At 37.2% G+C, this 14,169-nt stretch overlaps 1 protein-coding gene across 4 annotated transcripts in view; it reads right to left on the bottom strand.

Moving 5' to 3' along the window:
* Window positions 1-14,169, bottom strand: part of SLC24A4 (solute carrier family 24 member 4) — a 90,300-nt gene that overhangs the window by 46,004 nt on the left and 30,127 nt on the right. The window contains exon 1 of one of the 4 annotated variants that reach the window (XM_021403906.1): window positions 6,239-6,326. The exons of the other annotated variants lie outside the window; for them this stretch is intronic. Within the exon in view, the coding sequence (XP_021259581.1) occupies window positions 6,239-6,311 (73 nt within the window). The 5' untranslated portion in view covers window positions 6,312-6,326. Of the gene's footprint in view, window positions 1-6,238; window positions 6,327-14,169 lie in introns of those variants that run through there. 4 annotated transcript variants of the gene reach the window in all.

Genomic DNA, 14,169 nt, shown 5'->3' with positions numbered 1-14,169 from the left:
GGATTTTCGTTCAAATACTCAGCTCAGATTCTATGGGATAATAATCTAGGCACCAGCGTCAAAGCAAAACAGAAGTGGACAATTCAAAGAAATGCTCTCATTTGCTTGAAAAATTCTGCAGGAAATTCCTTTAGAGATAACTCTTCAGTTAACTGTTTCCACTGATTATACTACCTCTAAGCAAAGTACAGCAAAAGTACATGAAATACCACCCAACTTTTCTGAGAGACATTTGTGCATAATCAGTGTAATGCTGTGTGAAGCCAAAGACCAAACTTTCTATTTCCAGGCAAAGTACCATATGGCAGGAGGCACGATAAGAATCCTCCTCCATAGTCCTCACCTTACGAGCAGTAGAAATTATGAGCAAATTTTATCTCTGTGGTATAGTAATTCAATTTGCATTGCTCAACTAAAAGAGAGCTGCGATTATCTGTGTGATGGTAAGTAGCAGCTTATGAAGCAAATAACTGACTCTACTCTATAAACTATTAGATCCATTTAATGTATGTATTATAAGAGGATGGGGCATTGATGAAATATCCTTCAAAGCTCTCCCTCCTTCAGTATGAAAACTATGAAAATTTCTACACAGGATTGGATTAGCTACAATCAAAAGTATCATTAATACCTTATTAAACCCTGGACTTGTATTTAATTTATTTTCTCTTATTAAAAATGTGAAGCACTTGCACTCATTAAGGCTTTGTCAAAGGATCAAATCAAAATACATTGACAATTATCTGCCAACAAAAATAAAATCACAGAGGAGTCAGTGATGACACATGGGAGTCAGGGATGACATGTGGATGCACAAGTGCAGTAACATGGTGATGCATCAGCACATCAGAGTGCATCAATGCATGCATATTGGAATGTTTTTAATGTCCTCAAGCTTTGGTATCATCATTTTTTTCTCCTAGCTTCCAGCCAGTATGTTTTCCAGAAACTACTTTGAAAGAGTTAGAGAACATTTGGTTCATAATTAGGTTTCCCTTCTTTATGGGAACAGCTAGTTATCTTACATTATTTTCTCTTAGGGGTAGCATTACCCTGTTGCCTTCATATAGCTGTATCTCATCCTTATTACTGCAAAGAAACAGTTCCATAGAAGACAGCCAGAACCTTCTTTGAAGGCATCTGCCATGATCCATGACTACAGTGTAGCTATCAAATTGCGATGTCCACACAAATTAACTAAGAATGAGGACAAGAATTTTCAAATCAGTACAGAAAAGAGGTGAAATTACTTATACTCAGTTTTGGTGCAGTCTCAAAACACCTTAGGATTGAGTTCTCTGTAGTGTAATGCCTTAAACGTGACTCAGTTTGACAGCTCACATGTGCCTATGTGAAATAAGCTGTTGGTCTCAGTAACCAGAATTTCTCAATTTAGTGAATGTCAACCGTGATTACAGTAGTGGTTTTACAAAGCATACATATGTTCTTCAAAACCCCTCCCAAGAACACCAAACAGCTACCATTCACTTTTTTCCTATCCCTTTTATTATACAAACCAGGATACTAATAGCCCTTTCAGCTTTTTTCTCTTTTTTACTTTCTGTCTCATGCTGCCTCAGATATGTCAACAATAGACTGTTGAGTCAAAGATGCCAAGGCAGTTCAAACAGTAGCAGGGTCCAGCACTGGTACTGTTTCATTGGCCATATCAGTTTCCAGCTTAGGGGGAATAATTTGGTTAATCCTCCTCTCAGGACTGAATAATCATTGTGGAATAATGTTAAAAGGTTTAAACGATACTACCTCATGTTTGTTCTGTTAACCAACTACAGATATCAGCCACTAATAAAAATGGATGTTTTCTACTTGGCATTTTCCTCTGGTTTCTCGTTTTGAGCTTCATACATTCTACCTCCCCTCTCCCATGCACTTCTCTCCTCATTATTTATTTCTTAAAAGTTGATGGTTTCTATGGCCAACAGATTCTTGTTTCATCTGAGGTGAAAGCCATCTGCCAACGCAGGGTTTTGGACTCCACTTACCTGCATACCTTTTAAATCCAGATAAAAAGTGATTTCCCTAGGAAGATCACTGTCCTACTTACCAAAAAAAAAATGGCTTTGGAAAAGAGATAATGATTGAATTAGCTGTCTATACCATGATTCTCACATGAAAGGGTAGCTATAAAAGGTGTGGCAATCTTTCATCCCCAAAGGAAAAGAATCATCACTGTGATTTTCACAGGCAAACTTCCAGCTGGAAACAAGCAGGAGGATCAAACATCATTTGTGTTCTATGAGTTGTCTGCAGCATCACCTCAAGGTCTTTAAAATCTCTTCTAGAACTAAAGGATGGAAAGCATTTTTTCTTGTTACAGAAAGCATGTCTAGCATATCTATTCACAAATGTAGTCTGCTCATCTCTGCACAACAAAGTCAGAAGTCTGCTACCAAGGAGAGGCTGTGATGTCTGCAATGTCAATGACATCTACAAGAGGACTTCACTAAAAATCTATAACCAAAGAAAATGATACTCTGCCTTCAATACCAAATGGCTCTGAAAGTCAACCAGGCAAGCTACGGCACTTACTGAAAACACAGAGTCATAGAATGGCTTGGGTTGGAAGGGACCTCAAGGATCACCAAGCTCCAACCCACCTGCTGCAGGCAGGGCTGTCAACCTCCATATCTAATACTAGACCCGGCTGCCCAGGGCCCCATCCAACCTGGCCTTGAACACCTCCAGGGACGGGGCATCCACAACCTCTCTGGGCAGTGGATGCCCAGAGGATGCAGCAGAGAGGCAGCAACCTCTCTGCTGTTCCAGCACCTCACCAGTTACTCTCTTGGTAAAGAACTTCCCCCTGATATCCAACCTAAATCTTCCCTCCTTCAACTTAAAACCATTTCCCCTTGTCCTGCCATTATCTACCCTTGTAAAGAGTTGACTCCCTTCCTGTTTGTAGGCTCCCTTTAGGTTGGCTAAACACACGGCACTGGAAGGCTGCAGTGAGGTCACCCTGCATCCTTCTCTTCTCCAGGCTGAACAAGCCCAGTTCCCTCAGCCTGTCTTCATAGGGGAGGTGCTCCAGCCCTCTGACCATCTTGGTGGCCCTCCTCTGGACCCTCTCCAACAGCTCCCTGTCTTTCTTGTATGGAGGGCTCCAGACCTGGACGCAGTACTCCAGATGGGGCCTCACGAGGGCAGAGTGGAGAGGGACAATCACCTCCCTCCCCCTGCTGGCCACCCCTCTTCTGATGGAGCCCAGCATACCATTTGCAAACCTATAAAAATTGTTAAAATGTTAAATTTTTTTTGCAAAAAACATTATGAAACGAGTAAGAATTTCAAGACATATTAGCAACCCTGGTTGAAATGAAGCTACATTTGGCACAAAAGAATGAAGGTTTTACAGAAGATGAGCTATAACTCTCTGGTTTTGCTACTGAATATAAACTAGAGCTGCTTTTGTGTATATTGTTGCACTATGCTTTAATGAGCAGTTTGGCAGTCAGAACAGATCACCAACTTCTGCCCTGTTCCCAAAACAACTCTTTCAGCAGGCATGCAAGGAACGAGCTACAAAGAAGTAGTCTTTGACAGATTTCTCTATATAGCAGAATTTCACAGCCAGAAGAATCTCGCCTCTGTGCTGCTGTAATGTGCAAGTAAGATGGATCAGTTAACTAAATATGGACCAAAGTTGAAGTCTCCTTTCCCTTTTAAAATCTGATGAGCTCCATTTTGGCAGATTTTAACCCTTAGATGTATTATTATTACATTGATGCCATATAACAATGGGATCAAAACAGCCCTTCATAGTCAAAAAGAAAAGCTTGCTAACAGTGATAGATTTAACATGAAGACAATTACATTTATGAATGGATACAGATGGAGTACATGGAAATAATTTTCCTCAGAAAATACCACTGATACTGAACTTTTCTGCTTGCAAATTCATTATAAAAATATTTCTCTATACAATCCAGCTCTTTCTTTCTTGTCTTCTTCAGTGAGTGCTGCTAGCTCCTTATATGTGCTGAAGAGAGAACTTAAATAACACTACATATTATGTTACTATCTATGATATGAGACTAGTTCCTGCCTGTTACATCAATAGAAGTGACAATCACAATGAAACTGCAAAATGACAGGCAAAATTTAACTTGATCAAGGTCAGGCCACAAATAAAATTTAACCTGCTGATAGCTAAAAGAGCTACAGGTTACTTGACAAGTGAACAGATTACATATAGAAAACACTAAAAAGGAAGAAATTAGCAGCCCCAAGAGGTCTTTTGCTAGAGCTTCCTTTCAGAATAGAAGTGCACTTTAATTGAAACCACGCTTTTGTGCCTTCAGCACAGTTAATGAACAATAACAGGTTTTTGAATCCCTTCTACTTCAGCAAAAGCTGCAGTATGTCTTATTTAAAAGCAGCTGTATCGGCACACACCATTCTTTTTCCCTAAATGCATGGAAAAGGAAATTAAATACAGTATTTAATACATGTATGTTTTTACTCTTTTTCTGATACCCAATCCAACTAGTATTTTTAACCATCCAGGAAAATTGTGCTGCTCTCCAAGCCAAAATGGCACAAAAGCTATAGATAATAGCTTCTACCAAGTGAAGATTGAGCTCAGTAAACTGTTTCTTTCTAGAAACAAACAGAAAACTTAAAAGTCAGGCCAACAGGGACCAATCAGATAAAGGCATAAAATAAAGTCAGGCATGGATAATGATTGAAGTTTCATTACCAAGAAGTATTTTTTTAATGGATATGGAAGGAAAATGCTGGAAGGCAGTGGTAAAAAGTACTGCTCAAACATTTAGTCCACCTTCTTGCAAATTCAGAATTGTTTCCAACTGTGCAGTTACACAAGCTTTCTCCAAAAAGCTCCCTCAATCAAGAAGGAACTGTAAAATAAAAATACACATTACTAAGTCAGAGAAAATCCCCCTTAGCTGATCTCTCTTGGGCCAGAATTCTCAAAAATGTACAGCAGATGGAAACCAAGATTTTCAAGCAGCTGTTGATGCCCCAACCTGAGATTAGCTAATTAATTCTTTGAATTTTGCTTTTATTTTGGAAGAAAGTAGAATTTTGTGAAACTGTTTCAAAAAAATGCAAAAAACCCACAGTGTTAGAAAACTCAGGATCTACAGAGAAGTCAGATTTTGAAGTCAAGCATTTCATTTTTTTTTCTATTTATCTTTGATGCTCTGAAAATCTCATTTTCATATGAACAAACAGAAGCACAATGTTTTTGTTTTTGTTTTTTTTACCTCTGAGCCATGCTTATGTGTTGTAGCCAATTCTCATTATTTTGTTGTAAACCAGATATTTGCTTTTTTTACTTTTCCTCAAGTCAGGCCCTGGAATTAGGCAGTTATGTAAGAATCTCAGCTTTCTTTTAAAACAACAAGTCTGCTTCTAGCCTTTTGGTTTGTGGAAAAAGGCCAAAATCCAAAAATGTAGAAAAAAAAAACAAAAAAGAAAAAAAGGATACCACAAAAGTTCCACTTTTAAGCAAACATCACAAATTTGCAGAGTTTGCACTTTCTAGACACAAGATTAGTAGCATTACTCCTCTGTTCATATCCTTTAGCTCAACAGTCACAGATATGCGCATGTCAAATATGGTTCACATCATCAAAAGCCTTTACATCATCAACCAGCTACAAAACATACAAAAGGCTTTAACACCTGCCCATACAGGAATATTATATTACTCTTCTCTCTTACAATAAGGTCATATCATCTTAGTCACGTTGCATCAGGTGGCTCAGAAACTGTCTCTGCTACCACATGTTTAGATGGATCAAAGAGGAAAAGCAACTAACTTTTATTAGAAATACATAGACTATATCTATGTTCACTCAATATATATGTATTTGTTCCTCTCAAATCGTTAGGCAAAAAAAATCCACAACCTAGCCAAGTAGAACTAAGGTAGCTGCTGGTTTTCCTGCTCCTGTGCCAGGAAACAGAGCCAGAATCTTAGTAAGAAATCCGATAGAAAAATGCTGCAGTAGCAGAAATACGAGATCAGGACAGTGACAAAAATAAGAAATGCGGACTAATACAGTGAGTACTCAAAGACAAAAGAGCCTCACCACAAACACTATTTGTCTTCAGCTGATGGAAGAAAAGTAGATCAAGAGCACGTGTGATCTGATCTGCCATATCTCATCTGCCTAGATAGCCTGACTTAGCATTTCAAAAGTTATTTATATGCTCATTTTAGATTACTAAATCTATTAATTTAACTTACAGTGCTTCTGTGTCACATAACACCAGTCTCTTTCACAGTCCGTAGGAAGCCTAACCATAAGGAAAGTTCTCATACTGCTTGTAAATGACCATTGTCCAAGAGTTATTTGAACAATGCTCTCAGTAATATGCTTTAACTTCTGGCTAGCCTTGAAAAGGTCATGCAGTTCAACTACATGGTCTCTGAAGGTCCTTCCAACTGAACTATTTTGTTCTGTTCTGTTCTATTCTATTCTGTTCCTTCTCTCCTTCAACAGTCTGCCTGAACGTAGCTGACGAACGTAGCAACCTGAAGGACCTAAGTATTCTCATTTACTTGCACTGAGGATTTTGCATACCAGTTACAAACACTGTGGGACGTTACTATCAGAATTTTCAGTTTTGCCTCTTTCCATTTTCCTAGTCTTTTGTTCTGTAAAGATCCTTCTTCTGTTGCCTTTTAATCATCAAATATTGTACATAAAATGTATCTGACTTGTGAAACAGTAAGAACTGGTATAATTTTCTTGCTTAATGATGGATTATGCCTTTCACAATCCTTAACTTGAGAATGGTAGTGCTTTGATTCAAGCTGGCTACCTGTCAGAAACCACTAGTTACAGCAAACATTAGCACATCTCCTCAGCCACTAACACAATCACTCTGTAGTCATTCAATCATTGTGTGAAGCCCTTGAGTTGTTTTCCAGAGCAGTTGCCTGCATCTATGTTAAGCTAATCTGAGACAGATTGTTCAAGTTAACTCTGCAGTAAAGACACAAACTGATTTATCCAACTGCGTGATGCAGTTAATACCAAAATTGGGAATGATACATACAAGATTGATTTCCAGCAGTTGTTTTATCCACTAGACAAACCTCTGTCTGTTCTTACTGCGAAAGCACACATTTTGGTTTAACACAGGAGTGGTCAGATGACCAAGTAATAACTTGTTCCTTCCAGTTAACTTGTTTCTTTTCCTAAATTTTAGCATTTGGGAGATTTAAAAAATGCGTCTGCAGAAGAATCAACAGCTTCAATAGTTCAGTGAACAAAATGATCGTATGAATTTTTTGTTCTGTTAACGTGGGGATTTTAACATATTTGAACTTGGCAGACATAACAAACTCCATTTAAACTCATTTTAGTTCAATCTCTTTTTAATTCTCATTTCTTAACTGTATTTTTGCTGAAGGGCTAATATTGAAAACAAGAACTATTCCCCATGACAGTTAATGGAGCTTTACTGATTTACATCAATTCAAGATTCCAGTCCACAATTTTTTCTTTAATTAGAAGGGTTCAAATGCATAAACAATGCAAACGCTCAAAGTACATAATATGTTAATCTTAACTATGAGTTTAGAACTAGACAAAATAATCTTGAAGTTAGAAAAAATGTATGGATGGTACACTTCAGCACAGAAACAATTTTTTTTGGCATTTCTTAACAACCACAAGGCATAAATCAGCAATCTAGATTCCATACAGGCCAGGAGTTCTGTGACTCATTCAGTTCACCAGCCCAAACCCGTATCATCAGTTATACAAGCCTCTATGTAATACCAGTCCCAGTTCAAAGGGACTCTTGTATTTGGAGTCAGGAACTGATTTAAGTACTCTGATGAAGCACATGTCATGATCTTATCTAAAAAAGGACAAAAAAGATACATTTATCTTTGAAGATTACTTCACTTGAAGACAACTCAAGTTATAATGAAACAACAAAAAACACTCTAGTAATAAGCTACAGAACTATTTTCACTGAAGAATCACTAAGAACTATCAGTGGTAGCCAAAACAAAATCCTATATATTGGGTAACGTACTTTAACAATAGCCACTATATATGATCAATGGCACCGGTGCCCTTTGCTAGTGGATTCATGCAAGTAAGGTTAACAGAAGTCCAGTTCATGTGGCTATTATGAAAACAGCACAGACAAAATAAAGCAGAGAGAAGCACACAGGCTCAGCTTAGTGCAGGTGCTATTGAGACATCTGTGTCAGACACGGTTCCTTATTCTGGTTTGTAATCTTGGCATCGTGGTCACGATGCTCCACATAGCTGTATGGTGAACTAGAAATAATCCCCTGGTAAACATACTCTGAATTACTTAGGCAGTATGTTAAAATTTTATGCCAAAAGAGCTGCCATACCTAAAATAAATTCCTGTAGAAAGCAGTCTGAATATAAATCCTTAAAGGAAGCAATGATAACGTCCAAGCATTAGAGAATTTCAGTCATATACAGTAAAAAACACTGATAATATCCCAAGCTAAGCCCCCCTTACTTGAAGAAAGCTGCAGCAGTTAGGAATGAGATTGTTAAACCAAAATAAATTCAAAAATTTTTGGAAATACTTTGAATAGAGGAGCTCATCAGAGGACTCCAAGATATAAGTGGTGTTTTGCAGTAGAGGAGGAGGCCTGCCCTGGCTTTGGATGAGGCAAATCACATTTAAAATTGAGCTCTGAGTGGTGAAAACATAAGGAAAAGACAGATTCTGACACATTCAGTAATGAGTGTAGATCCTGACAAATATCAGCAACACCTAGTAATGACAAAGAGGGCTGCAGCCAAAGAACAATGATGCAAACTGTCCACAGGGCTTCTCTGTCACTACATCAAGTGGGAGGAAATTTGTTTGAAAACCAAAGGCTGGAGCTGCTTCCGATGAAAGGATGGCACTGCTGTGCCAGCAGGCTGAGGAGGTGGTGGTGGCAGCTGGAAGAAACTGGGGAGAGGGTGTTAATTGTCTAAAATTAACATTTAAGGAGGGAACAGTGTACTCATGAAAAACTGACATGAACAATCACAAGATAAGTTGAATATTTTCCTGCCAATAATTGCAGTCACATAAAGCCTCAGAAGATTCACCTTCAGTGAAAAAGCAGCGTTAAAAGTTATCTAGGACACAGAATAGCGTTTATGTCTGTGAAAAAATATACACATGCACACACGCCTTTCAAAGTCACACTTTCCACTAAACAACTTTCACGAAAAGATCTAGGCAAACAAAAACTTAATATTCCTTTAAATAGAAAATTCCACCCATCTTCCCAATAAACCAAATGAGGAGTCAGAAACACAACCACCTGGCATAGCTCTTCGTATTGGAATAGATATTACAGGAAGGAACTGTTTAGAGGAAATTTGACAAAGCCATTTTATCTGCATTTGGCTTAAACAACAGCTGCACTTCTAAGAAGCCTCTAAGTGCTACCATGCTGACATCTCAGAGACATTAAAGTGAGATCACAGGCCTGTATGTGTTAAAAATAAAGCAACAGCCTAAATTTGCAAGCGCTTACTTATAATTCAAATCAAATTAGGTACAGCTGTGAATCAATGCACACAAAAGTCATCCTATCATTATGGCAGATCCTGTCAGGAGAAGCTAAAGCAGAGGATTACCCCCACAGCATTCTTTAATTACTACATATATGGTATTTGTATGCACATAATAATACAACTACGTATAATAATGTATGCACATGTATGCACATATGCATGCATATGTATGCACATAATAATACAACTATGTATAAGAGTTGATGTTATAAAATGAACAAAAAATTAATAAGGAAGGAAAAGGAAGGAGAAGGAGCTGGAGTAAATAGTTTCAATGAAAAACTAGCATGTAACAGTGAAGAAACCAAAGATTTTTTATGAAGTCAAAAAAACCTAAGAGAGGACTGAAACAAGTACAGAACATACAGAAAGAAGTACAGAAAATAAGGAGTGTGAAATTACACAAAACATTCACAGCAGGGAATAACTACTGAGAGGCAAAATGATGCACTATTTTGACTAAACACACGGGGATGTGCTAATGAGACATGAGGACATCCAGTAAGAAATGTCTGAAGGTTCAAGATCTGAGAAGAGAAAAATGTGTCAGTAGTAGGCACGGATAAACATGTTTGGAAATTACCATCAGACAAGTTATGACTGAACCCATCAGAGCAGAGCTGAAGATGTTATAAAGAAGAGAAGAGAACAGAAGGAAGAAACATGAATTATGCCAAAAGAAAAGTAAAAAGGCAGCCAGGGACACAATATGAGCAAAGTGAAGGAAATCCAAAGAGAGCGCAACACCAAGGAAGACAAGAGCAGGAAAAAATAGAGGTAGAGACTCTAGTATGAGAGGAAGCATCTAGGCAGATCACAGATGGTCCCAGTGACCTGTCTAAAAAGTTGGACATGTAAACAAATTGCAGTTGGCTCACATAATTCATTAGGGGTGAGCCTATGGGAACTACAGATGTTCAGAGTGTTTTAACAAAAATGGTCCAAATATAATTCCCATTGAAGAATCCACAAATATAAGTATCATATAAAGAGCCTTCAGTCAGGAACAACTTGTAGTTCAGCTGTAGTGCAGGTGATCTGCAAGACCTCAATAATTTGCAGCATAGATTTCTAAAAGTCAGTAAAATAAACCCAGAGGTATTTACTTAATCCCAATAATTTTCATGGTAGCTCTTCCCTTAAAAAAAAAATCACAGCACATTTTAGCCCAATTCAACATCATTTTTCTTTAGATTTAAGAATCTTTTCTCTGCCAAAGTCTAACTTACTTTTTGGCTGGCTTTTTAACAGCATTAATTAATAAACTATAACGGTTCGACTACTGTTCTATTTTCAATTCTGGCAATACTCTAATAAGTGACATTGAATAAACCACTTCAGATCACCTGCTTCCCTCCTCACTATTTTGTTTCTTCTGATGACTGGGTGACTGAGATACAAAGAGGTTTTACAACTAAAGATTCACTAAATAATAGTATCTACACAAAACGGGAAGCTTAACTTTTTTTAAATTATTTATTTATGACGATATAGTCAGAAAGGAAAAAAAACCTATTTTCCTTGTTACCAGACAAACATGCCAGTAAGAATAAAGAATATAATTTCAAGACATCTGAGATGTAGGAGGTCTGAATCATTTATATATTTTATAATTGCACTTGATATTACTTCAATCTGTAAAAGCTTGGCTAACAATATCAAATAGACATGAGTCAGCTGTGTTTTTTCTCCTTCGAATATACGTGTGTGTCTATATTTACACTTATGTGTGCGTATTGTATTTGTAATTCTGCTGGAAATGTTACAGACTTCAGTGATAATAAACAAAATGGTCTCCAAATTTTGCCCATTTCTTAAGTAGAAATTCAGCAATGAAAATAAATACACTATAATACGAATACATGATCTGCAGAAGAACAAAACAGCCATCGTGGCCTTAGAGAAAATATTGGACAAGGCTTCATTTCATATTTTGAAGTGTTGAACCCCCGAAACTCTGACATTGTATTTGATCCAGTTAGCATCTGCCTTTCCACTAGTGAAAAGAATCACTGAACTGCTGCAGTAAAAGCAATACTGCTTTTTATGCAGGTGGAGTTGAAACAAACTCTCACTGCACTGGGTAATGGAGCTGAATGACTGGAAGCGTCCTCTTCTACTTTGACTTCCCTGAATTGCATACTCAGGTAAGATACGTTAGCTCAGGCGTGAAACATCTGTTACCATACACAAATAAACCCCTACTCACTCAATCCACTAATACATTTTTCCTCTACCACTCAACCACATAAACTGCGCTCCTCTCCTGAAGAGGGGAAAATAGAAAAAGAAGAATCTGATCAACTGAGATCACATTGAATTCAATGTAAAATTGCATGCCCTCATTAGCTTTTATTAAAACATGCTGCAAGCAATATACTGAGTTACTGAAGACATTAGAAGACAGTGCTGTACTAAACAGCTATAGTTAAGAATAACTTTGTATCAAAATAAGAAAGGAGGAACTTCAAATATTAAGGTCAAAGTTCTAACTATTAGAAATCTTGCAATTATGCCTACAAAGAAACAGCCCACAAATCCAGCTATAACACTGGTTCAAATAAAAGTTCATTGGTGGTGTGGCAAGTATTTAGATTGGGAGCTTTGACACGTGGCTCTGCTATATAAGTGTTTGTTCCAGCTCAGTCTGAGCAGAACGAATCCAGACGACCCCCAAAATTTTCTTCCAGCCCTACGCTTCTCTGTCTGGAGGTGTGGAAGTTCCACCGGGCAATTTATTCAAGTACAGGTCCTCCAAACCAAGCCTGACCATCAAGATCATATATGCCTACTTGTAAGTAATTATCCAACCTGACCATTTGCTGTCACTGCTCCATCTCTCAGCTTCACGCCTCATTCCTTCTAACCATGCTTATAACAGCATCCCACTTTTTGCACCAAACGCGTTCTTTTAAATTCCCCTTCTATTCCACAGCCTTTCTGTCTCAGGTCCACTACCTGTAGGACCTTGCAAGTCTCAGTCGTGTTGTTACATTTTATTTCCAGTTCTAATCTAAGGAAGAACTTTAAAGCATGATTAAACACGCTCCCTCAAATAGGGATTAACATAAACACACACAATACTAAGCCAAGGTCTTGCGCTGTACTTCCCTCGATAAGCAAGTTTCTAGGTATCCCTTTTATAATCTTATAAACTTACAGATCCTCAAAGATAAGAAAAGTACAGGAGTGAACAATGTTCGAGGTTCCTTTTCAATTACTAAACTAGAACAAATTTTAAATGGGCTAAAAAGCATAACTGGAATAAAATAATAAATATTTCTCTGGTTTTTGATTTGAGGCTTTTTGTTTTAAGGGACTTTTGGCCAGAGCAAAGGTAAATAACATTTTTCTTCATATTCTTCCCAGCCTTTTCAATATACAGTTCTTTCCTGTATTACAATATAGCTCTAAATAACTAGTAATTCCTCCTTCTCCTTCTATTCATATCTTTTAAAAGTTCATAAAACCAGTTATTTTAAGGCAACTTTGGTTTCTAGCCCATACAGTAAAAGCAATTAAGAAGTCAGAAGTATCATTCTTGGTCTAACAAAAGGACAGTGCAAAAGAGAATACTCAGTAGTAAAAGAATGAAAAACCATCAAGACTCTACTTTGAATGTTTTCGAGGAAAATACACAACTTAAATATTTCTAACATGCTGATTACCTTAGATTCCAACTGCAAATGTTATATAAAGCAGAATAATTATCTACAGCTGAAAAGCTGCCATATTGACAGCCTAAGAGTTCAGCTTCTAACTCCATGCAAAAAGTCAGAGACTTCAAAAATTTAATTTGGTTTGATCCATTTCTTCCACACACAAAAAATGAAGAAAGGAAAAATGAAGTATACAAATAATGAGAAGAAAGTGATAAAGAATAGAGAAAAGAGATCAAAATGAAATAAACAGAGTCCTGGAAAACTCTTCTAGTCACAAAGGGTGTGATTAATATTACTAGGCTGTATCTGATACACTCTTTTCAAAGATCTCTATGTTCTCTACCTGATGTAAGGCCAAAGGTAGATCTGCTAGTACATTCTCTAATATTAATCTCTACAAGATGAGAATAACACTAATAGAAATAATGCCTATTAATTGCTGCTATATGCCAAATTTAAAACATGTATTCAAACCAAATATATTGCCTGCAAAATGAGGTAGTCAAACTGCATGTTAAGAAATCTATTCCTTTACAAATCTAAGCCTAGTAACTGAGGTTCAAGAATCATTTCTAATATATGACCAAGGCTCCAGATGAGTCCATTAATACTTCTACTATTTCCTCTTGAGAGAATCCTGAATAAAAAATGAAGTACTAATGTGCAGTTTATCCTCCCAAGAAAGCAATATCTGGCTAGGAATAAGAATTGCTTATGTATAACAACACCACCTGGTGTGGCTTGCCATTGATATAAATTATAAATGGACAAAACCTACTAGCTCACCTAATTTACCTGTCAACCAGTGCAGAATTCATCACTACAACATACCTTCTGCGCTTTTCATTTTCTAGTTGATTTAAAACTGTTTGAAGACATAATTCAAACCAATCAGATTTCTGAACAAGATTTGATGCAGAAGTGGCTCATAAAATTTG

The sequence above is a fragment of the Numida meleagris genome, chromosome 6, assembly GCF_002078875.1.
Source record: "Numida meleagris isolate 19003 breed g44 Domestic line chromosome 6, NumMel1.0, whole genome shotgun sequence".
NCBI lineage: Eukaryota > Metazoa > Chordata > Aves > Galliformes > Numididae > Numida > Numida meleagris.
Note: the sequence above shows the minus strand (reverse complement) of the source record. Positions and strands in the feature narration are given on the sequence as shown.